This window comes from Agelaius phoeniceus, chromosome 11 (genome assembly GCF_051311805.1).
Source record: "Agelaius phoeniceus isolate bAgePho1 chromosome 11, bAgePho1.hap1, whole genome shotgun sequence".
Taxonomy (NCBI): Eukaryota; Metazoa; Chordata; class Aves; order Passeriformes; family Icteridae; genus Agelaius; species Agelaius phoeniceus.
Genome location: NC_135275.1, coordinates 15,767,239 through 15,792,050, shown reverse-complemented (window position 1 = coordinate 15,792,050; position 24,812 = coordinate 15,767,239). Strand labels below are relative to the sequence as shown.

The 24,812-nt window shown below is 40.4% G+C and overlaps 1 protein-coding gene across 1 annotated transcript in view; it reads right to left on the bottom strand.

Moving 5' to 3' along the window:
* Positions 1 to 24,812, bottom strand: part of PTPRG (protein tyrosine phosphatase receptor type G) — a 394,652-nt gene that overhangs the window by 118,007 nt on the left and 251,833 nt on the right. The window contains exon 5 of the mRNA XM_077184351.1: positions 17,310 to 17,405. Within this exon, the coding sequence (XP_077040466.1) occupies positions 17,310 to 17,405 (96 nt within the window). The remainder of the gene's footprint in view (positions 1 to 17,309; positions 17,406 to 24,812) is intronic.

Below are 24,812 nucleotides of genomic sequence, written 5' to 3'. Positions count from 1 at the left end.
GAGCAAAGCACTGGCTACCACAGAAGAACACTGGAGAGAATCTGTGTGTTGGTGCAACGTCCTGACAAGAGACTGTATTAAAAAAAAAAAGCAAGACCATGAAACTCGGAGGAAGAGTTAAGTCTGCTTAATAACTCAGCTCAGAGTGCTCTGTGCTTGTGCACACTGAGCTCCTTTGTTAGCAGAGAGGAACATTGATCGTGCATTGTAACCTGCTGGCAGTGGCTGATTGGAGGGCCAGGCTGAGGAAAACTCTGCAGCTCCCTCTCCACAGCATTTCCTCCATTCACTATCACAAGATTTGCAACCTGCAGCATGGCAAGAAACAACAATGTATTTTCCTTTCTTTTTGTAAGGCACTCTTTTGCCCAAACTTTGACTTATTCCATTGCTAAATTAATTAATTTCCCCAAAGCATTCTTGCACAAATTCAGCTAATTTACTGCAAGTGAACAGCACATTCAATTAACAAATTACTGAATGATCTTAATACACATATATCTAAGGAAAAACAAAAGATATGTTCAGCCCAAAAGCACAATCTGATTAGAGCAATAGAATATCTCAGATACAAAGTCCTGTAAAAGACAAAAATGTAATTGCAACACAGAGGAGAGGAAGCTTCAGTGGCAGCTTCTCAAAGCTGGGAAAGCTTGATTGATAGACTTTGCCATCTGCAGCTGCGCAAAAAAGGGCCACAGTAGCTGCAAGTTTATTTAAAGCAATTTCAGTGCACTGAGCCTACTTGTTCTCCTTTGAGAAAATAATATGATTTCTTCATAGAGCATGTAGTCTATTTATTTAAGCAGCAGTGTGCAAGATCTCTCAATCCTACCAGCAGTTCAGCTGGAAAAATGACACACCAGGGGGTAACATTTTATCAGGATGGAGGCTATTTTATAAAAACTGCCATCAGGTATAAACTGTTCTCATCCTCTGAGTTAAAAAAATAAAAAAAGGGGCCAAAAAAAAAAAAAGAGTTGGGTCTTTTAAAAGAGTTTTCTCAATTTGCTCAATTTACAGTTTTTAGGTAAAAATAACCATTTTGACCTAAGTAGGGAGGAAAATGAAATGGTGTAATGAAAAAATATAACAAGCACTACAGCCAGATCATCTTACAACACCCACTCCTTGATGTACAGCTTCACACATTTGGAGAGGCTAAACTCAAAACTGTGAAACCACAAATGGAAGTTAGCTCTCATTTTCTTCTGCTCCTAGCTTGAATTTGGTACAAAATTGTGCAAGTGAGAAAAAAGTATCTCCAGCTCTTTTTTTTTTTTTTAATGAAAATAAAGCAGTGAAATTTGTTGGCCAAACAGGAAAATTTCCTGGGCAAAATGCAATGGCTGAAAAGGAACAGCTCAGATGGACATCTGGAACTCCAGCATTTTGCAGGGGGTTAACTTAATTGCTCCAGCTAAGCTTGCCTAGGATGCAGGAGAGATTTTCAGCCTTTTCCTCTTTTCTAGCAAAGACAAAGGATTTTGGTGAGAGAGGTCACATCAATCTCTCCTTTAAAATAAGGAAAAGGAATCGTCTCAGCTTCCCAATATCTTTCATTCATTCTACAAGAAAGGTCCTGTCTTTTTCTCTCCCAGCACAGCCCTGGGCTCCCTCCAGCCAGGCAGTACAGATGACTCAAGCCAGCATCTCTGAGTCACAAACACAGAGGATGCAGAAATGTCAATTAAGTTACACAGTCACTTCCCTAATGACAACCACACCTCAGTTCACAATTAAATTAGAAATCCAGTGAAAACAAATTATTGTAGGGCAGATTTTTTTTTCTCCTTAATGTTATGCTTTGAAAAGTCAAATTCCAGCACAGTTTGTTTGCCGCTCCTTTTACCTCATTTCTAAGGAGGTTGGTGTAAATTGGCCTCCCAAAACTGCAGCAGGAATTTTTGCTACACCAAATTCCCCATTTCTAAAGCAGCAGCCATGGGCTGGGTGGGCTTTCAGGCTTCCAGGCATCTTTGTGGTATAAGAACCCAATGTTAAACCAGTGCTGTTCATCAATGCTTTAAAGGGACAATTACAATACAGTCTTGAATTTGTAATTTTCTTTCAAGCAAGTTCTTCCCTCTTTACTTATATTTTTTGTAAATTTTCAGTGTCATATAGTTCTTGCAGCTGTGTGCATCTTTGCAAAATGCTATGAACTTGCACAGTTTGGTGCTCACAGTACCTAAGGCAGAAAGTACTTACTAATCCTCAGAGTTTCCTCACTTCTGACTCCACTTTCATGTCTGAGTAGCTTCCCTCTTCCATCACACACCTGCCACATCCTCCTCACTGTCTCTTTCCACCCAGTGAGCTGTTCCTGTCTCCTCAAATGTTACAGCATCCTCCCCTCCACGTACCCCCTTGCGCATCCTTCCACAACTCTCCCACCTTTTCCTCTCCACCTCCTGCCTCTCCAAGGAAGTTCCTCTGCTCTTCCACCCCCTGAGATGTCCTTTATGGAGGCAGGAGAAAGAAGTGGCTTTGGCTGCTGAGGATGCTGGGTGGGCTTGTCCAGGGCATCCTGGGTGCCAGCAGACAGGGTGCCAAGGGTACCAGCTCCAGGGCTGCCAGGGGCTGCAGAGCCAGTGGGATTGAAGGGTGGGTGCACCGAGAGCCAGGCACAGAGCTGTCCCTGGGCAGTCACAGCAGCACAACTCCCAGAAGCAGGGCAGAGAATTGAGGCAGTCCATCTCAATCTTCTTCATGCCACTGAATTAAGAGTAGCAGGATGTGGCCTGCATTTATTTTTTCCTCAGCTGCTTCTAAACTGCTCGAGTTCCTGCAGCAACAGAAGAACAGCTCAACCCCACTGTTTCACCTGGTGTAACACCAGACAGAAACAGTGAGGAGTATATGTCAAGAAGTTTATTTTTCTCTTGGTTAGCATGACCCAACAACTCACTCGGTTCCTTAAAAAAACATTTCAACAAGTATCACGGCTCATGTTTAGAACAAATGGGCAAGTTTTGTGCAGAAAAACAGCACTTAGAACACAAGTGCATTAAAAGCCTGGCAAACATTCAGTTTGTGGCAGCAGTTTCTTCCTCTTGAAATACAAAGAAATACAAAAACTAACATGACATGTGTGCTTGTTTCAAGATGTTCTACATTTCAGCAGTGGCAAAGTGAATGCTATTCAATCACAGCGAGTAGGTGATAATCTTAAAGCCACAGAACTCCTCAGGACTCTCTAGCCTTCATGCCTCTGCTCCATGGGCTTCTTAGAGCTTTCCTGTGCTCCTGTGGAGCGTGACCTATCTATGGAGGGCATTTTCAAGCTCTGTCTCTGGTCAGGAAGCCCTCCTCCTACACAGGGTATAACTTCAAAATTGCCAAAATCTAAAAATCTCAGGGAAAGTTATGAGAGAAGAAGTAAAATACAACTGAACAGGATTTAAAACAAAACTTAAAACAGGGTTAGAACAAAAGGTGCTCTTTGAACAAGTCTAGCCTGACCCAGAAGAGTGAAGATGCTTCCTGCAGGTACATAGGAATGCTCTCAGGAAGATTCTTCCATCTCATCTCCTCCTCTCTGAATTTGCTCATCAGAAAACCTGTCTATTAATTTGAGGTGCTTCCTTATTATTTTCTCTTTCTTCTCACACCCAGCACAGTAACTAACTCCTGGGTGTCCACAGCTCATGAGCAGTGGTTATGATCTGATCCCCAGTGCTGTGGCAGGTCAGCTGGACCATCCAGGCTCCAGGCTCCTGTGCATTGCCACAGCCCCAGTTTTGGTGTCCTCTAGAAAAGTCTCTTATCTCTCCTCTTAAGACCTGCCAGGCTGCATGGTCTCTTGTTATCACCACCCTCATACAACCACCTGCAACCGGCACCACAACCTGCATCAGGTTTTTCCCTGCCAAAAGCCTGGTTGTTATGGAGGGAGCTGAAGAGCCAAGCTCTGTGAAGGCAATCCACAGAGGGCTGGCACTGAGGGACATCTTCACTGCCAGGCTGCCCAGCCAGCCATGCCCAACGTGCCTGAGACCCAACACAGTTGGAATTGCAGCCCAGCTGGAACAAGCTCCCCAGGAGCACTGCACTGCTGGCTGCTGTGAGGATGAGAGGCTTTCCAGAGCAGCAGCACAGCCCAACAGCTTCATGCTGGAGCATCCCATGTTCCCTGAGTCTGGTTTGCACCCCCAGCACACTGGTAGGATGCACCTGCACTTGCTGCTCTCTTTACACTCGGATTTTAAGGGGGGCAGCAAATAGATATGGCATGATAACAAAGACATTAAAAAATCTCATCTTTTTAGGGTTAAGACACTATATGTCTCAGTTGTATGCCTCAGATGCAATGCAAGCAGTAATGAAGGAAGGAAGAGGGCACTTTCTAAAAGGCAGACACAGGCTGGGCACTTAGGACACAAATACAGCATTTTAAAAAAATTGCTTCTGACACAAGAACAGCTGACAGAGATAATCTCCACAGCTCAGCATGAATTTAGACAGTCTTTCAACAACTCTATTAGACAGGTGTGGTAGCAGCCAGCTGTACTGCATGCACAGACCAAGTTTCTCTAAAACCTGAGTGTCCATATGGCCCTGCAGCACACTGAGGTGGTGCCACCCGCCCGGGCATCACCCTCCTCTGCCACCACCATCTGTCCACAGAGAGGATCAGTACCAGCCTGGGGGTAGTGCAGAGCTGGTCTAGGTAATGACTGAGTCCAGACTCCAAAATGATGGATGTTCCCATCCACAACACAGGGACGCCCCAGCGGCTCTACCCAGACTGGTTTAAACGCCAGCTTTACTTCTGGCCTTTAATTCTCTGCTGAAGTTATGAGCAGAGGCAAGTCAAGCCATAAGGTGGGGTGGGCTGTGTGCTATTAGGAAGGTAAGCTTATTATCTGAAATGTAATAAATCTCTGTAGATATCTGGAATAGCAGAAGGCAACAGTTTGCTTTGCCATATCACCAGTAATGAGTTGGCAAGAGGAGAGCATTCCAAAACGTTAACCTAAAGCTTAATTTGACTGGTATGCACTTTGGGAGAGTACTTAATAAGACTGGTTCACCCGAGATGGGGAACTATCTGTCTGCTCATGCCTCCCATGAAATGAAGGAGGATATAAAAGAGTGTGATTTTAGCAGTTTAGAATATAAAATGATGAGGAAAAAAAATCTTTGAAAAGTGATTGATGCAGTCTAATCATGTTTCACACAAGAGCATTTCAAATTATGTTAGATATTTTTATAGGATCTAGATATGATAAAGTAGGTTTGCCAGGTAGCAAGGTAGGCAGGAGGGAGGAAGGAGTAAGAAAATAATAAAATTTTCTTACTTTTTACACAGGCATATGGATAATGCCATACAAACCAGAGATAAAATGCACCAAAAAATTGCTAGCTTAGCTGTTAAGGTTATGGAGCTTTGCTTTCTAATCAACACTTACCCATAAAGCTGTTTTTAAATATTGATCTGATATCATGTTCCCAAGGGAAAATAAATATCAAAAGGGGTGATTTAATTCAATCTTCATGGTTCCTGCATAACCATGATCCTATTTCTTGCAAAACCCAGAAAGCAGTAACTTAAGTGAAGCTTACAGATCAGCTAATATATTTACAGCCTTAAAATAACGTGAGACACACTATAAAATACACTGAGATCCAAAGTTAATCTCTTTTAGCAATATTCTTGCAGCAAGTAAAGATGAATTTTACGGTGAAAAAAATCCATTTCATCAGGAGCAAGACTGAGCTTTCTAATAACAACGCTCCTTTCTAATGTGGTACATCATTTTACTTTACTCATAAAGAACACTTTGCCAAATCTCCAGTTAGGCTTCATTTGATCCAGCAGAGATGTTGCAAAACCAATACCCTCTTGCAGAAAGTCTCTTTAGACTTGATAATGACCACATTTCAATGCATTTCTGATGCACAGAAAGGGTACAGTTACAATCAGCAGCTAAATACTGTTCTGATGGTGTCAGCCAGACAGCTTTTCCTTGGCTCCTCAGAGTTGTGAAGCAGTTGCAAACACCATAAGCTCATAGGAAAAATCCTGCTCCACCACAACTCACTGATCAGAGGCGCTGAACAGATTTAAGCAATTTATTTAACACATTTCACTTTTCTGCATAGAATAAGATGGTGATTAGCATTCTTGACTCTCACCTATCTCCAGCAGAGCATAAGAGCACATCCCAGCTTCTGTGCTGGTTTTGTTCTGGAAACTGATACCAGCACACCTCAACTTCAAACAAAGGGAGCTTTAAATTACTTGAACCAGTACCACTGAGCTCATTTGGAACTCATCACCTTAGTCAAATTAGTGTGCTTTTCAGTGAATCTCAGATATAAAAGATACCCCTAAAAGCTACTATAAAGTTATGCTGTAAAAGGGTTCCCAGGCTGACACCCTCAACTCCACCCTATAAACCTGAAGATTTCTGATTTAGATTCACAGGAGGTAAAACATCAGGTAACTAGGATTGCTCTGGGCAAGCTGCCATGCAGAATTATTTTGGGGGTGATCTGCCATCAGCATTATCAGCTTAACCATCAGTTATACATACAAATGTCTACAAATCTGTACAAAGACATCAAGAAGGGAACAGACTAGATTATGATTTACTTTCATTGCATTTTTTCTGACCTCTGGAATGAAAACCATGGGCTCAGAAGGCCCTCAATAATCATCTCTCCCACAGTCATCCTGCAGCACAGAAACTACAGACGACAAAACCCAGCAACAACTCAACCCTCTGGCAGTAACCTTTAACACTGGGTTTACAGTAATTTAGGACAGATGATAATTAAATTACTGAGGGATATTTTCCTGCATGCTTGCTCTGCATCCTGTGTAACATTTAGGAATTGCCAAGAAACCACACATTCATTGGTAACAGCCGGGGTGGTGCTTACATGGACACACCAACCTGCCACCAATCCATGTGACCCTGACAGCTCCCAACCATCCTCTTCTCTCCTTGCATGCTTTCATGCTTTCCCATCACTTCTGATCTGGGAAAATACTGACATTTCAGCCAGACCTGCTCTGTGATTTGACTAAGGCTGAAGAGTGTGGGCAGCACAAAGACACAGTCAGGATGACTGTGCAACCACCTCAGTGCCTGTACCAAAAATGACACGTTCCATTTATTTGTACAAAGAGAGCCCTAAGTGATTCTTACATCTCACAGCGACCTATTAACAAAAAGAAACTTTCTGAATGGAGTATCCAGCTAAACACTTCAAACAAATACATCAATTATGCATAGTCTGTATACTTTTTCCACCTTAGGGATCAAACTGTAACGAGACTAAAGAATTATGTTTTATTTGTATTAAAAATGTATCAGCTGCTGTCCGAGAAGGTTTTCCAGAACATTTGGTATGCTACCCAGGAAATTCTGTCTGAAGCTTGTATTGTTTATTCTTGCCAATACAAGGAGAAACGTGGTGCTGTTATAGCTGAGAACTACAGTAATAATTCTTCAGGCAGAACAGCTTGTATTTAATAACTTTTTCATCTGAGCCAGAAGATCTAAAGGGAAAGGAAGCCCCAATTTTACCCATCTATTTTATATATTCAGACTTTACAACCAATCTCTCTTTTATGGCACAAAGTGAAACTAGACAATCATTTATGAATAGATCCTGTGCTCACCTTTGCTTAAAATGTGCCATAACACTAACTGGTAACCAGAGACACAGGAAGACTTTGCAGGTTCATGGAAGACACTGAGGGCAAAAACAAACAAAAACCCTTTTCTAAGGGTTACACAAATCCTGTTCAAAATCCTGCAGAATTGGGCAACTGTAGACTGCAGAACTGGAGTCTCCTGGCTGAAAGTTTACATTTCTCCATCTACATCTCATGAATGCAAACCAAATGTAATACATTTGCTATTATAACCCTCTGACAGACAAATGGATCAGAGAGCTAGATGAATACAGAGCCTGATGAAAAAATAAAAATTAAAAAAAAATTAAATTAGGTGTGCAGACAGGCATAAAAAACTATCTTCCTAGAATCCAGGCTGGATGTCTAAAAACTGGAAGAAAAAAGGGGCTTCCCAGAGGCAACTGTTCTGTTTGGGAGAGAGGAGAGGAAAAGAGATGAATGTATATCTTTACATCTCCTGTGATTCTGTAACTAAGATCAGTTTTAGCAAAACACTCCAAAAACTTAGATAGCAAAAAATAGATTCTTTATTTACAGCTTTTCTCTCTCTTTCTTAATGAAAAGGTCAAGTAAAAACGCACCAGATTTGGGACATGTAAGAAGGACAGGGATGAAGCAATTGTTGGTATCACAAAGTCACAAACAAGCCCCATTTGATGGCTTCTCAGTGCTCTGAGACACAAAGAGGGGCTGCTGTCCCTGCCCTACAGCAGTGATGGGGCCTGCAGCAAGGCTGGGGCTCCCTCCACGCTGCCCCAGCTCCAGGTTTGCTTTGTGATGTTTGACAATGTGACCAAGTGATGCATCAACAATGCACAACAGAGACCAAAATGCACAAACTACTACTGTAGTTAGGGAACTAATTTGTTTTTTAGTCTAATGGTTATAATCAGTAAACTTCCTGAGTCTCAGTCTTCCTGAACCACAGAAGGGGTGAGATTATAGGCTGACAACTGTAATTTTTACATATTACACATGTAAGTGTCATTTTCAGGAATCTAGTAATGAAAACTCCACAAGACATTTTTAATAAATTTAAAAATTTATATGGCATGGCTACAAAATGGTTTGTTTTGTTTTTTTCTTTAAATAGGACATTTTTAAATTACAGAGAAGTAAATTACTGTGTTTAAGAAGCTGACATTAGACACTATAAATATTCCTAAACTGATTCGACTTCTGAACATCAAGGGTGAGAGAAAGGAAAGGGAAGAAAAGAATACACAAACACATGCTGATCAAGTTCTTAAGGCAAGTAATTAAAATAAAACCACTAAAATGTAAGGGAACAGTTATGAGAATTAATGCTAACAGGTTGGTATGTAATTTAATGAAGCAACTTAATAATGGCATCCTGCTTGGGATTAATCTCAATACATTAATCAATTAAGAATCATTCAGAAAGCAAAAAAATCCTGCAGGTCAAAAACATTTACAATGCTGTAAACTGAAAGACAGTGATGTCAACATTCAAATGAGCATTAAACCAGAAGGGCAGAGAGATCTATTCCCATGCAACACATACAACCAGGTCTCATTAATGGCTATGACTGATAGCTCAAGATATTGAGGACAGACCCCATAAAATGTGCAGAGCGTTTTTCGTATTTGCAGCATTGCAGAACTTTGGAGTCCAAGTCCTCTCAACAACAAGGAAATTTTCAGTTCCTTCCTAACATCAATAATTGTGATTTTTCCATTAAATAAATTGGACCAAAGGACTGTGATTTATCACAAAAAGCAGAAGTCACTTGGTAACCCATCCCCACTGTTTCCCCCCCTCTTTGCTGCTGCATCCAAGCCAGGGACAGCACAAATTGTGAGTTGTGGTCTTTGAATTTGCAGTTAAGAAAGCATTGACAGTGCATTTGGGGAAAAAAAGGATCTAATTCTAATTTTTACCTTCAATTAGATTTTTTAGATGCTTTGGAAATTCATTTCCGTAGGTATGTCTGAGATTAAAAACAAAATAAAAGCCAAAGACTCAATGTGCATTCTGGTATTTTGCTCTGAACTGTAAAAAGAACTGCATGGCACCGCTTTCAGTACTGCCCATATCCTTTAAAACTCGATCTAACAAAATGCTTTAATTGAAAGTATTGCATTTTGGAGGTCATCAGACTTTTTGCCTTAGTGGAAAATACCATGAACAAGTTCACAGAATGAGGAGAAGAAGGGAAAGGAAGACGATTGCTTGGGCTCTGAAGAAGATAAGTGCACATAAGGTAAATTACCCTTCTACACTGCACAGTCAGCCTGTGGATAGAAAGTTTCAACACAGCAGGTTGCAGCCATCATGATCTAGAGACTGCAAATGCCTCTTGGCAGAACACAGGCAAGCAGAAGTGGAACGATGTGTTTGCTTCCAAGAACGATCTGTTTCAGCCGCCCTGTCAGTCTGTGCCTCCAAAGCCAGCCCCCCTTTCGCTCACACATTTGTGCCTCATTCCTCCAAGCAGGCTTGCTCAGGATGTTCAGGCTGCTGTGTGAACACCTCTGCTCTTCACACTCAGGGATTCAGCCACATGAGCTCCTTCTCATGACAAGCCATGACAAGTGTGCAGCCATGTGAGCGAGGGCCCGAGCCCACAGCACCCTGCCCAGAGACAGAAACTCTGCTCCTGTTTGCAGGGGATGTGACACCAGGGAATGCCAGGCTCTGCACAGTGACCCAGCAGCAAAGGTGTGTCTCAGTGCTGCTGTCAATGCACTCAGAGTTTGGAGGACTGAAGCATAGCTGGTACAAAAGACCCCCAGAGGTGAAAGGGAACTGTTTGTTCAGTGCAATACAGCTCACTTACAAAGTGAGTTTCTTGAGTGCAGCAGCACTGAATGATGAACACTGCTGGGCTCACAGACCCTTTCCAGCTCCCTGTGCTCCCCAAATTGCTCACAGTAAGGTCCCAGGGCTCACCTGCATCTGCCCCTTCCTTACCTCTATGTGCCCTCCTTTTTGAGCGAGGGATGCAGCTCTGCCCTTCTCACAACTGCATCGGCCTTCACAACTAAAAACCTTTTGGAGCTTCTCTACTAAATTCAAGACTTCATCAGGATTGTTTGCCTAGTGCTCTCAAGAGTCAGCCTTCTCATTTATGTACCAAAATAAAGGATGAAGAACATTACTACAAGAAACCTTCATTTAAAGATGAAATAAAAAAATCTGTTGTAAACAGTAGTTTTACTATTAAACGTCATTTGAAACATGACTCATCTGGGCAGAGCTCTGGATCAGAAGAAAGTCTCATTGTTCAGCACTGGAAATTTAAAAAGCACCAAAATTGGAGATATATAGATATATATATTTTACTCTCAGAGTTATTCCCCATCTGTTCTCCTTTTCCTTTCTTATTTTACATAAAATATTCAAAAAATATTCATATTTCCCTAAGAAACTTTCAACATAAGTTGAAATAAAAAAATCAGAATTTTGAGCTTAGTTTAAAAAAAATTGTTTTCTTTAATGGAAAGGGTAGAATAGATTTTTTTAGAAACAGTTTCCATGACTTTTTGTCTTCTACCCAAAGCCTCCTCCAATCAAAATGGTTTCAGAGGAACTTGATCAGCATGAGCACTTGTTATTAGGCACCCAAACTTGCATATTGTGGTTAAAAAACACGTCTGGAGGTTGGTCTGTGCCATTGACACACTGAACTCTACTCAAATCCAACAGACCTTACAAAATCTTGTATTTAAATTCTCCATGACGCAAAATCACTTTTGGCAATTTTATCTCAACTTATTTGGGGAAAATGAGGAGACTCTTTTTCTGCTCCAGAGATGCTTCCTATGTCACTATACCCCCTGGCATGTATAGTACAAGGTGTTTCTCAGAAAAGTGTGCTCAGAAAAATGGTGCTGCAGTGGCCACATCCACCTGCTCTGTGTCTTTTTGTGCCAGGGTAGCTACTTTGTACCTCTATTCTACTTAAAAGCTATTTAAAGGCCCTAGTATTGCTTTTATCAGTAACAACTACTGTTTTCAAACAACTGCAACATTTCAAAATGATGCAAAACTGGACTTAATGAAGAAAAATACATTTCAAAATGTTTTGCTTGTCTTCACTTACATGGAGAGTTATTGGTATACAGCTACTGAATAAGGAGATTTACTTATCTTCATGGTATGAAGATAATAAAAACACACCTGTACTGATACTAAATAACACTGCTAATCAATATCAACAGTTTTTTTATTCATGAGCTACTATTAATAAAACCCCATGGGTTCTAATGTAACCATTAAAAGAATTAATACTGTAATTCAATTTTAAGTTCTTTACATCTATCTGAAGTCTATTAAAATAAATGAAAAGTCTCTCAATGACTCTAGATGATGCTCTGCATGTTAATGATGCCATGTGTTATTTTCACTCTTGCAAATCACCTTTAAGATATTGCCTAAACCCTGGAGTACTGATTATGCTTCATGTGGGTGGATATAATGTTCCAAGAGAAGTGCACACCTCTCTCTCCATTCTTATTGTCTAAATCAAATTAATTTTGCTCAGACTTTCAAAAAGCATTAGAATAAAAGAGAGGCAGAATCAGGGAATTTCCACGAATTGAGATGGGGACATGGGAGGGACCCTGTCTCCTACTGGATGTGATTTCCTACATAATCACCATATTTAAATCATTTATTCACTGAATCTGTTTTGTCAAGGTGGCAAACACATGAAACAGTTAATGAAAGGGAAGAACAGGGAACAAAAGGCTTCCGAGGGAAGTTAAAAGCTGAATTATGTTGTTCGAGAAACATACATTTAAAAAGCATATTTTTGACAAATATTCAATAGCTTTGATGGTGTTCCTCCAATTTTTTCTGGGTTCAGCTCATTTAGGCCCCTGTGAAAAGTGAGTGATTGATCACATTGATGATGCAGACTAAGAACTACTACCAAAAAAATCTCACAAACAGCAAGGCCACAAACATGCATTTTACTGAAGAGCACATCCCTGGATACATGAGTAACTAGTAAATATAAAGGCATTTAGATGCAAATAATACACATATAGCTCTAAAAGTTAAAAGGGCTACAGAGTAGTTTTTCCGACAAACTTAAAAGACATGTCTGCATTGGAAGGCAACTCAGGCTAAAGACATATAAAACCTTGATTTTTATTCCATGTACTTTTAAAAATACTGCTAGTTGCACATTTGCTGCCAAGTACCTAATTACCTTTAAAAATCTAGCTCTGCACTGCTGAAGCTCTTGAGTGATCGAGGTATCAACATCACTCATCATTATGGAGCTAATTTTAATGATGAAAGCATTGCTAAAAGTTATTTTAAAATTCATTTTTACTTAATTTCTTTAGAGATGATTTGTTTGAGTACCTGAGACACAGTAACTAATCACTGACGGTTTTCTCTGCAAATATAAAATAGATTTATGTGCCCTCCCAGTAGGAACAAGAATTCCATCACCTCCTCCTGAATTTCCGAGCTATCGAATATTTGATGAGTGCTTAGGGAATCAGTATTGTGCCTTTTCAAAGCAGTAATCAAGGAATGAAGTATTCTCTGTCATAATGAATCTACTGCAGGACTAAAAGATGAATATTTCAAATGCAAAAGCAATATGTTTGTTTTGAACACTTTCAAGTTTGGCTTTAATAAAGCAAGTAGTGAAGGATGCAATGAATTATATTGTTAGATGGTTAAAACAGAGCTGTGCAATATGTCTGAATGCATTTAATCCAAGTAACTACTCATTTTAAATGTGACTTATAAATATGTATTACATGTATGATGAACGGATGACTCAGGAACCATGAGAGACCTGGGCCTTGCCTTCCACCCCTGGTTTGCTTCAAAGCTAGCTCAGCCTGACAATTAACCAAGGCCCAGAGCCAGAACATCATTAACTCCAAGCTGAATCTTACGTGGGCTGAAATGAAACACGAGCACCAACTATTCAAGTTAGGATCATTTAAATCAAGCCTGAGGTGCCTGGCTGGGCTGGGACCTGCTACAAGGGTTCCAGCAGCTGGTGGAACTCATTTAGGAGGCTCATTTAGGATTGCCACAAAACAGGGCCCCTCAGCTGGGTCCATCACTACCCTTCCTGCAAGCCCAGGAGCCTTTCCTGCCAGCCAAGAGGGTGCTGGCAGCAGGAGGTGATGGACTTGTCAATTTGAACATCTCCTACCAGTACCAGCTTCCCTCTGAGAAACACCAAATCACTGCAACACTGAAAGGAATGGCCATGATGTGTCCTCCTGAAAACCCTGTCAGAAGGCAAGGTCTCATTAGTCATGGCATTCTCTCCTTTGTCTCCAGGGGATTTTGATTTTTGCTAACACTACAACTGAGTTCTCTTTAACAACAAAGAAAATCCAGCTAGAGATTTCAGGCCAGCTCATCTCATTTGCAAATTGACAATACCTGCTATAGGGTGCCCACAGTGCTATTTTGTGTGAGACCCTCCCTGTGCCTATCCACAATGAGATACAGAGATGAGCAGTTACAGCAGCTTGTATTTGCAAGAATTGTTTCTTAGTTTTGTAAATTTTTTTTGTCAGATCAACTAACCAGCAGCACACCAACAGAAATAGCATTTATCAACAGAGCTTAAAATGAAAGTAATGAGAAAAGCACAGCTTTAATTACAGCAGAATTCCAAGTGCTTCAATTATCCAAGTTCACAACCAATGTACTTTACCTGGAAATTGCCCCTGAAATAATGAATTCAATAAGGAGAATTCTTGTATACTCCAAGTTAAATTATTTAAAAAGGAAGAAAGAGGGTACTTAATTATTTAATGTTTCACCAATAATTATATAGTTCAGTATAATGTTCACTCACTGGAGAACCTGATTTTCAAAGGAACATTTATGAACATCAGTCAAACAAAAAACACCTGCCAGACTATAAACTCAGCCAGTGTTATGCACATTCATTCCAACACAGCACGACCACATTAGCAAAAATCCAAGTCTTAATGGTAAATGTTTCCAATAATTTATGTTAAAATATTTACAGAGAAAAGCATGCATGATACAGTTTTCTAATGCATTTATAAAAAAAACAGTATGACCTCTCTGCTAAGATTTTTAAAAGCTGTGTTTTAGGTAAATGAGTTCAAGATGGGACCAAAGCTCTGGAAAATAGAAAGCTGTAGTACTTGAACAACATAAGCTGCCAATCAAAATGTGACCATGGACATCTTAGGGACATTTCATTCAAAAGTCACTAGGGATCAATTTTAAAAGACAGCTTTAAATTAGCTGCCTGAAATACTAGCCATGGCAAGTTTATCTGCATGGAGTCCTGGGGAGCAAGGCTCAGGGAACACCAAGTATTTCTCATGAAAAAGGTTTTCCCAAGTCATAGATCACCAAGCCCAGCACATGATATGCAGCTGAGGGGGCTAAAACAGCACCTTGGTCAAACACAGTAGGGATCTGCAAAAGGATCATCATCATCCATTAATAACCCTGTGTTCAACAATTCAAGCCCTGTGGGACTAGTTCTGGAAAGTCCTCATGATGGCCAAAAGAGCAGCTGTCACACTGGTGTCCCTAAAGTTTATTTACAGGTGCCAGAACTCAGCACGTGCCCTTCTAGACTGGGGCCTCCGGGCTTTACAAACCTTCCTCAGCTGTTCCCTGTCTTGGAGCAAAGCTGCCCAGAAGGAAAACCTGATACACTCATGAGTTTAACAACACAGCACTGATTTCTCATTTCAACCCAAAAGAAAAGGAAAATATGCCAAAACCCCCAAATCATTTCCCTGCAGCCACAAAACAGGTCACCCCTGGATCACTTTGCCAAAGAATTACCTTGACCCCACTCTCTGGAAAAGATCAGAGGTGTTCATCAGTAATGGCCTCGGATTTCACAGCTCCCAGAGCAGAGGAGCCCAGCTGCACCATCACCCAGATTTTACAGCCTCAGGTCCTGCAGCCAGCAGGGCTGGAAATGATGAGTAGTGTAGATTTCTGCTTCCCTGAGGGGACTACAACACTCAGTTGGGGTCTTGAAAAGCCTGAGGTCTCTGACAATCAAAGTTTTTAACAGCATAACACACTATTTTAAGTTATTTTAATGGCTCCCTAGGAATTGTGCAAAGAGAGACTTAGAGCAAGTGCAGCACTAGGCTTTGCAGGTGGGGAATACCAAACACAGTCCCACCACAATTTTAAGATCCTGTTAAAAAAATAAAGGATTTAGGGAATACAGTGATGTGAGATGGAGCAGTGTGATGTGGCTGATGTGAAGCCCATCAGGGTAATTTAGGAGTTAAATTCCAGAGAGATGATGCCACAACACGTGATGCACACCATGGCACAAACCCACGCTCCTTCTGACACGGCACACACACCAAACCCACGATGCTTCACTGTGGTATGAACCAGCCTTTGGCTGCTCTGCTTCTCAACTTCTGTCTTGTATGGCCAAATTCAACCTGCCCAAAGTTTCCTGTAGTACACTGAGATTAAGAAGTCTGGGGAATCATCATCATGATGCCATGCCACTGTAAATTATCACAGCCCCACCAATTTTGCCCTAATATGAAATGCCACAGAACTGCTCAGAATCAAACAGTGATGAATTTAACATGCCTCCTTCCACTATCCTGATGTCAGCAGAGTTACAGCAATTTATGCAATACAAGGATCTGTCCTTTCCTCCTTATCAAAGCATTTGATCAAAATCAGTGTCATGCAAAAAGACAACCTTACTTAATTTGAGCAGCAGAGTCAGGCTTGTCACTCTAACATCATAAGAAAAAGGGAGGTATTTACATATGAGTACTTGCATATTCCTTTTTATCTGGCTTCACAAAGATAACAGCAAGATCACTTTCTTCCTCAGTAAAAACTAGTGTGAAACCTCACAAAGGATCAGCATTTTCCTTGCTCTTCCCTCCCATCTTTCCTCTCTTCTGAAAAGCAAGACCCCAAGACATTTCAAATCTTCATTAGCTACTTCTGTGCCTGTGACAGCCTGGTGGTGTGCAGTGGCTCCAGCTCCCTGGCTTCCATTCACCCTCAAGGTAGGACCCTGTTTCTGATGTGAGGTGACAAGGGGCTCACACTGGTGAATGCCACTGCCACAGGTGACCCTCCCATCACCAGCAGTGCTCCCTGCCCCACGCAGAGCATGCAGAACCACAAATGAGCTCACCCAGCAGCCCCAGATCTGCATCTCGCAGGATGCATTTCAAACAGGTGGATGCATAAATTCACTCATTTGGAAATCTGGTCTGTTCAAGAACTTGCTACTATGACAATTTAGAAGAAGCTGCTACAGATAAGATTGATGAAACGTATTGATTAATTTTCTCTCAAGCTACATTTGAATTTTAAGTTTTCCCTAAACAAAACCAGTTGGTGTTGGTTTGTTAGTATTCCAGGGACTGCAGCAATGTGCTTCAGCAGCAAAGGAAGTTCCATGATAAATGTGTTCTCCAGTCTGCATCTGTAGAGTAGCTATAAAGTCAGAACAATCCAGGCAAAATTTTTCATTATGTTTTTAAATATACTTATTTACATTTTAAATCACACATAGACAATATGAAATATCTTTCACTTAGACAGGTGGGAACAAGAAAACAGATGCATCCATTAAGCTTGAAATAATTCAATGAATTAGATAGTACTCAGTGAACACTTTGGTTTATGGATATAGTCTTTGTTTTAACTTACTTGAAAAAACACGGCCATGGCTCCTACCACCCTGTTTTCTAGAACTGCTGTTCCAAAACTGTCAAAGTCATCAGGATTGTAGAAGTAAATCTGCATCTGCAAAAATTAAAACCAACAACAGAATCACATTAGTGTTACAGATTCATACAGCTTTCACATGATGTAATGCATTCACATTGTATGTAAACCCAGTGTTATGAACCTGAGATAAAGGAATTCTGCTGAACAATTGTTTAACCAGCATCTTGATTAATAGCATGACTGCCCTGCTGGGACAGTAAGCAGGGAACAGAGTTGGTGCAATGCATTTTAATACCAAATCCAAAGGTAAACAGTATGGCCAGCCTGTTCAGATGTTAAACTTTGTGCTTTGTGCCAGCATCTCTTCATTTCTTTGCACATTGAAGGCTCATCTCCTGCTCTGCTAAATGTGCTAAACATATTTATCTCAAAATCCATAGAGAATTTTGAAAAGGATTTCGATGTTTAGAGTTATTCCTTTACTCCTAAAGTAATTTGTAAGATAAAAGTCTGTCTCCATAGCAATGCATTTTTATGAGCCTCTGTTATTCAGGTCTATCAGTTAAGGTCACACTTCTCCCTGTCTTCAGTTAAATTTCATGACTTTTATTTCCAAAGCGTTAGTACTCTGCAAAAAGCATGAGAAAAAACCAGATATATTGATGTAATTTTTTAATGAATAATAAATATGAATAATTACACAAACCCCAAGTAAGAGCAGGTGAGAACAACGATTACCCCAAACTAGCAAGTGCTAGAGTTACACAAATAGAAGAGGATGAAGAACAGCTACCTCTATGCCTTCTGCTGATAAATAATCCCACTCCACTACACACATGCCATGGGTAAGGGCCTGTGGGTGCTCGTGCTCTCAATTTCCAGTGAGGTTCTTGTTCCACTTCCCACAGTAGCTGAGCTCCCACTTCAGCCAGTTCTCTGAACACACTGCTGCTTCTCCAGTAGTTGTTCAACCCCTCCATTCCAAAAGAAGCTCCTAGTGTTAGTCCATTTCTATCAGCCATGATTTGCTTGTTTGGGTTTTTCCAAAATAGTGCTGCACGACACATCCTACTATACTCACAAATGCACTATTTCCCCATATTTTATATATGCCAAGAGAGATTATACCCTTTTATCTTGCACAGGTACATTCCTACTCACATTTACTGATCCCCAGGCTTCTGACTGTATATACTGTCTGTAGTGGATAGGTGCTTTGCCAGTATTATAGAGTTAAAAAAACATCACCACACAGGGAAAAGGCCACCATGAAGGTCAGAGCATTCACAGGTAGAATGCTCTGAGGTACTTTTTTCAGCAGAAGGAAGACCACACTCTAAATAGCCCACAAAGAAATGAAAAAAAATTGGCACTCACACTAGATTCATAAAATTTGAAAGCAATTTTCTTCCCCTTCTATGGCCTTCCTATTCCCAGCATACTCATAGCACACACACAGATGCTGACAGTATCTCACAAAGGTGGCAGTGCCTCCAGATTCTGACAACTTGTGCATTGAACAAATGCAGAGCAAGGTACAGCCATTCATTGATGTAGAAATTAGAAACAGTTTGTTTCAGGAAAAATTGCTTAAACTTCAGTTTAGCCAGCACAGACCAAACCTGGCAAAACACTCACAAACTACATTTTGCTCCTCTTTAAAATAAAGTCTAAAATTATCTATACCTTACATAAAACATTTCACAATATATTCCTCACAGGAGTTTATGAAGAAAAGCATCACTGAGTGAGTTCAGCATATGCCAAAATCATTTTGGATCAATTTTGCTCACGGCATTTTAAGGAAATTAATTTTTACAATGCACTCTTGCATACCAGTGCAAAGGGCTTTGGTAAAAGAGTTTTTCATTCAGATCCCTCGTCTAAGCAGTTTAATCTCACAGCCTAATCAAGAACCACACTCTGCCTTGATTACCATACACATTGGAGCATTTTACCACTGCTCCCTGGTGTTTTTCCAGAGAGCGTGGCTGCTCTCTCTGCATCCATCACGTCAAGGGGAACTGTCCTGTATGAAAAATTATTGTCATCTGTCATGCAGTAACTTCCTTATGTGCTCATACAGCTAGAAGGAACATTTTAGGAATACAATGTCTGAGGAGTTGCTATTATATAATTTACACACACATACCCTGCAAAAACAATGGTAAAAAGACAGTAAAGTTACACCCTCAAAGCCTCATGGTTCAGGCTGCTCATAAAACCACACCTGGACACCACTGAGCATTAGCATTATGGCAATTTTCTAATTATGTGATCACATATTGTTCTCTTCCATAATACAGCCTCATCAGTTTTCCCCAATTTACAATAAAATGCAAATGTATCCAATGTATTTTTGTTCTTTTATTCATAATATACATAATATTGAATGCATTTATCAGTAGATAGTTAATTTAATATTTTCTATGGGTGGGATAAGGTTCTTTATGTACAAAGTGGGAATAAGACAGTTAACTGTAAAATTAATTTCACCGCATACTTAAGTGGCCTAAACATGCTAGAAAATTTTCATTATTATTCCTTATTATATAATTAGTGTATACAATATATGGGGCACTTTGCATATAAATGACTTCTACTGTCTCTGCCTGGGATGTAAAAAGCAGCAGCACAGAATGCAACAAAGAGGCTTTTAAGCTAAAGAAAATTTGGATCGTATTATAATATGCTATTTGTGAAATGCAGAATGGAGAATCACCCAAGCTTACACAACCAACCTGATTTATGGCACTGACTGATTTCAGCCCCATACAACAGCATTTTTGCACATTTTTGCATGTGTTTCCACAACAAAATTACAAAATTTAAAGGCTGAGAATCCTACAGTAAAGCCTGAAATGCCCTTTGTAGTGTGACAGTACCTGTGTGCAGTCAGAACTCTGCTCCACACATCCCTGCTGACTGTGCTCCACAGAGCCTTCCCCATGGCACAGGGCCAGGAGGGCATCAGAGTCCTGTTCTCTATGGCACAACAGATGAGATTTAACAAGGCTTTCACATCCAGCCCCATTACCACTAACAAGGCTGGGAAAGGCTTACATGGCCTTCCTTAATCTCTGATGTGCAATTGCATTTACCTTGTAAAGAGGTATCATAAAAACCATGTGCGTCCAAGCAACTTGAAATTTTCAGTATTTTGGTAAAGCCAAGCTGAGACAAACCATCCCTAGTGAAACAAAGGTACTTTTCCTGCAGGAAGACACTCTCCATCCTAAAAAGCTAACACGAATACTGCTGCAGCTTTACCAAGGCAAGGAGAAGGCAAGAGCTTGCTTTTAATGGGAAACCCTCATGCTTTGACACTCTTCAAGCTATAAAAGAATTGTTTTCAAACTTGAGAGAGATTTGCTGTACAGCACAGATTTAAGCCTGAAAAAATATCACTGAGGGCAAAATCTTCAGACTGTTACAAGTGCCTTAAAACAGAGGATTAGGGAGAAAGCCCTCACTCTGCCATAACCCAGGAGATAATCACCGGTCACCCTGAGAAAACACGTCATGTTTTCAGTCTCTGCTGTCCAGGAAGATCCACTGGCCAACCCTTACAGTTCCCAGCTCTGTCTCTTCCCAGCCTACAACACTCAGACAAGTGAATACACCCTGGACATCCAACATGTGGGTGACTCTCCAGCCTGGAGAGCCTTTGCCTCCAAGCTCCTACCCCTCCACCATGCCCTAGGGGCAGGAAATTGCCTCCTCCTCAGGACATCCCTGCAGGAACACCTTCCTTCAACCGTGTTCTTTCAGCCTCTACAGAAATCTGGTGTTACCCAGACCTGGCAAAACGTCTGTGCTTAGATTTTGATGGCATCAGCCAGCCAAACTGGGCTGCCACCACACTGATGTTGTAAGGACAGGCTGTCCAAAATGTGAGTATTACTGAGAAATACTGCCCACCAGAGACCAGTTCTGATTTTATTAAGTGCAATTGCCTCTGAATGACTAAACCCTCATTATGAAAAGTCACTGGCTTGCAAGAGCTGAGCCTGCTTCCAGTGAATGGCCTCCCCTTGCCACCCATCCACAAATAAAAGGCTCTGTTTCTCTGCTTGGCATGACAGGCATCCAGACAGAAATCACCATTCCCGTGCATGACATCTCTTTGCTGTCATTACCCCACTACAAAGACAGAAAGTTTACATCCAATACAGACTGTCATGGCCAAACTCATTCAGCACTTATGAGAGAAAAGCCACAATGAGCATTTGATAGATCCCAGAAGATGTGAGTGAGTTCAAAGCAATTCTAAGAGACTGGGAACCAAGCAAGTACATTTTCCATAGACAGATGCCAAGTATTTTAAAAATAAATAATTGAGACTTTTAAATTGGGCTGCTATCACCCTGTGCAACCTCCTACAGCAGATTTCTCTTTAGATTAAAAAATGAACAAAGGCTCATTGTGCTGTCACAGATGTGGAGTACAGAATATTCAATAGAATCAGGAATTCTGGTGCAAGGGAAAGGATCACCAGAATTATCTTTCTGCTCATTTCCTTCCAGCAATCCAAGGACTACAGTGCAATTTAAAGCATGGTAAAAAAGCATAAAAAAATAAAAGGTTTTATAGACCAGCCAATTTTTTTATGAATTAGGCAGCAGAACAGAGAGGGAGCAGTGATGTGGATTATTATGTACTGCTTTGGAGACTGAGAGTATTTTCAGGAGAGCACAACACCCAGGCAACACAGGTAGACTGCAACTCTTTGCAGAGTGGTGAAACAAAAATTTTGAAATGTTTGCTTCAAATGATGGAGTTAAACAGTGAATATAGTAATTCTTAATTAGTGTCTTTGCTACTTACATTGTAAGAATAAATTATTCTCAGACACTTTTACAACTGGATTTAAAACCTTTTGCACAAAAATTAATTCTCTGCTAAGATTATGAATCATACATGATTTTTCTTAATTGAAAGCTTGCATGTGACTTACTTTTACTTTAAATATGTGCATAGATTTCCAGTGAACTGGATGATGTGATCCATTTGGCTAGAATAAAAATTTTCTACAGACATAATGTAATCTTCACTGCAGCACTAAAAATTCAAAATAACTGTCCTGCAGTCTGTGTGTTTACTGGAGTGTGAGATGTACACTGGGGCAATAAAATCTAATGTTTGATTTCTCATTATATTCTCTTTAAAAAAATCCATGAAACTTATCATTTATAACATATTCAAAATCTGCTTAGGAAAGGCAGGGGAAGAGTGAATCGTGATGTTTTCCAGTTCTCCTACCAGAGCTTGAAGTAATAACACAGAGTATATTGCATTCTTTTGAAAAGATAAAGTTGAACAGGAGCAGATAATGGCATGTTTTTCCTGCCTAGTCTATTATTCATCAGTGAATTTTTAACTATAGTTAGGCAGGTAGAGAGATGTATTTTGAATGTCATAACTTGGTATTCTACAGTGCCTAAAAGTGTGCTGGGTAAAATTGCAAAACAAAGAGTCAGACAGGGACTTTGTCCCAATGTAATTGCAACTTGATAATGAATACAATGCTAGGCTGAAAAAAATGAAAGGAGCTGAAACACAGGAAGAGCAAGATCATGCAAGTGAAGTACCAGAATTTAACTCAATTTAGACGTTCATATCCCTCAGAAGCATGGTAAATTTCCCTTTCATCTTCTTTAACAGTAAGCATGAATTCTTGCTTTGTTGTCTCCAAACAATGCAGTAGGTGTACCTATGCTATAAATTGAGACAAAGCAATTTCAAGAGTCTTTTTAAACCTGAAGGGTGGTAATTGTTGCACCTTCTGCCCATAAGTCTGCACAGCATTTAAACTTGTGAGTGGTCCAGTGACAGTTCAGTCGAACAGGGAGAAAACCCAGTGCTCCTGGGATCACCCTGGGCTCCCATGCATTGTTGGATCTCAGCTACATCACTCAGTGTCTTAAGTCCTGAATGTTAAGAGAGAAGAACCTTGCCAAGACAGAAAATTCCCTGATTTCTGCTGCCAGAAATAAACACCCCTCAGGCCTGCTCCCATCCCTAACACGAAAATCCATCTTGTGGGCACCCAGTGAGTCATTACACAAGGAAGGCCCATTTGATGCTAAGAAGCTGCATGTTGCACTCATTTGTATTACCCTAATATGAAAATAACGGTGTCAGTGTTTATGCTTTCCATAACGTGAAACTTTTTTGCAATTGCTTTGTACTCCGAGTAACAGCCATATGATTCACCATGAAATGAAGTCTGGAAAATCGTTTTGGATAAATGGAACTATAAATTCAATAGAATTTCCATGACAACATAGATTGCAACACTCCACCACAAGTGAAATGCTATAAATCATTCAAAACCAACAAAAAAAATCAGCAGTAAGTCTTCTCTTTCACAATGCACAAGACCCTTGAATTATAAAGCTGTGGTTATTACCTCCCAGTGCAATGTCTCTTGTTTCTGATCCTCCTTCCTCTGTGTTACAAGTGTTGTTTCATATTTGACCTCCTTCCAAACACAGGAGATTATAACATTAACACTTTAATACTGAGACATAAGCAAGAACTGAAGCATAACGAGCAGGAGGCTTTTTTGAACCTTTCTTTCTCATCTCCTAAAAATGCTCAAAATGTCTTCATCCTGTGGTAATTATACCTGTGTATCCAGATATATCACAGCATCTTGTTAGACACACAAATTTAGGAGGCTCTTTTTCTGGAAATGTGGGTGGTAACTGGTGCAATAGGGTGCTCAGTCAGCTTGTGAAAGGGATGTGAACCACATGTCCAAGGGATGGAAGAGATCCAAGGAGAGGAGGTAAAAATAAAAAAAGGCTAAAAGATTCCCCCACACACTATTGCTCATTTCTACCCTTCCATCAGAGGATTCCTGACAAATGGTATTTCACTTCAAGTCCAAGGAACTGGAGTGATGTGATTCCAGGAGAACCTTCACTGCAATTTTAAAATCACTGTGGCTCTTGCCTTCATGCCTGGAAGAAAAACTTAAAAAATGCAAAGCTCTTTCCTTCTTGAAAAGATTAAGAAGCTCATGAAAGCAAGGAGAGAGGAAAAGTTCAGTATTCTGGTTTGGTTTTTTGGGTTTTTTTTGTGTAAAAGTAGGAATATTTCTTAAATATCAAGTCTTTTGGTAACTTGAGAAGTGGCAACTTATTAGCCCTTGGACTACAAAGGCTACTAGAGAGTATCTGCTATCTTGCATTGATCACTGCCCTTTTCTGGGCCTTGGTTCCTCATGTGGTCATTGCCTATCCCTTCTTTAAGCAGAAGTTTTATAAAAAAGTTTGAAAATTTTGAAATTATTGGGAAGAATGACACACAACTGAAAACCATGTGAAATTAAGTGCCACATGGAGTATTGTTGGAGGAAAACACTTTGAAGTTGCTGTTCATTTGCTTGATATTTCAATAAGGAAGAGTCACACAGGTACCTCAAGGAGAGAGTCTATTGCCTCCCTAATACTGCTACCAACTTCAACCAGCTCA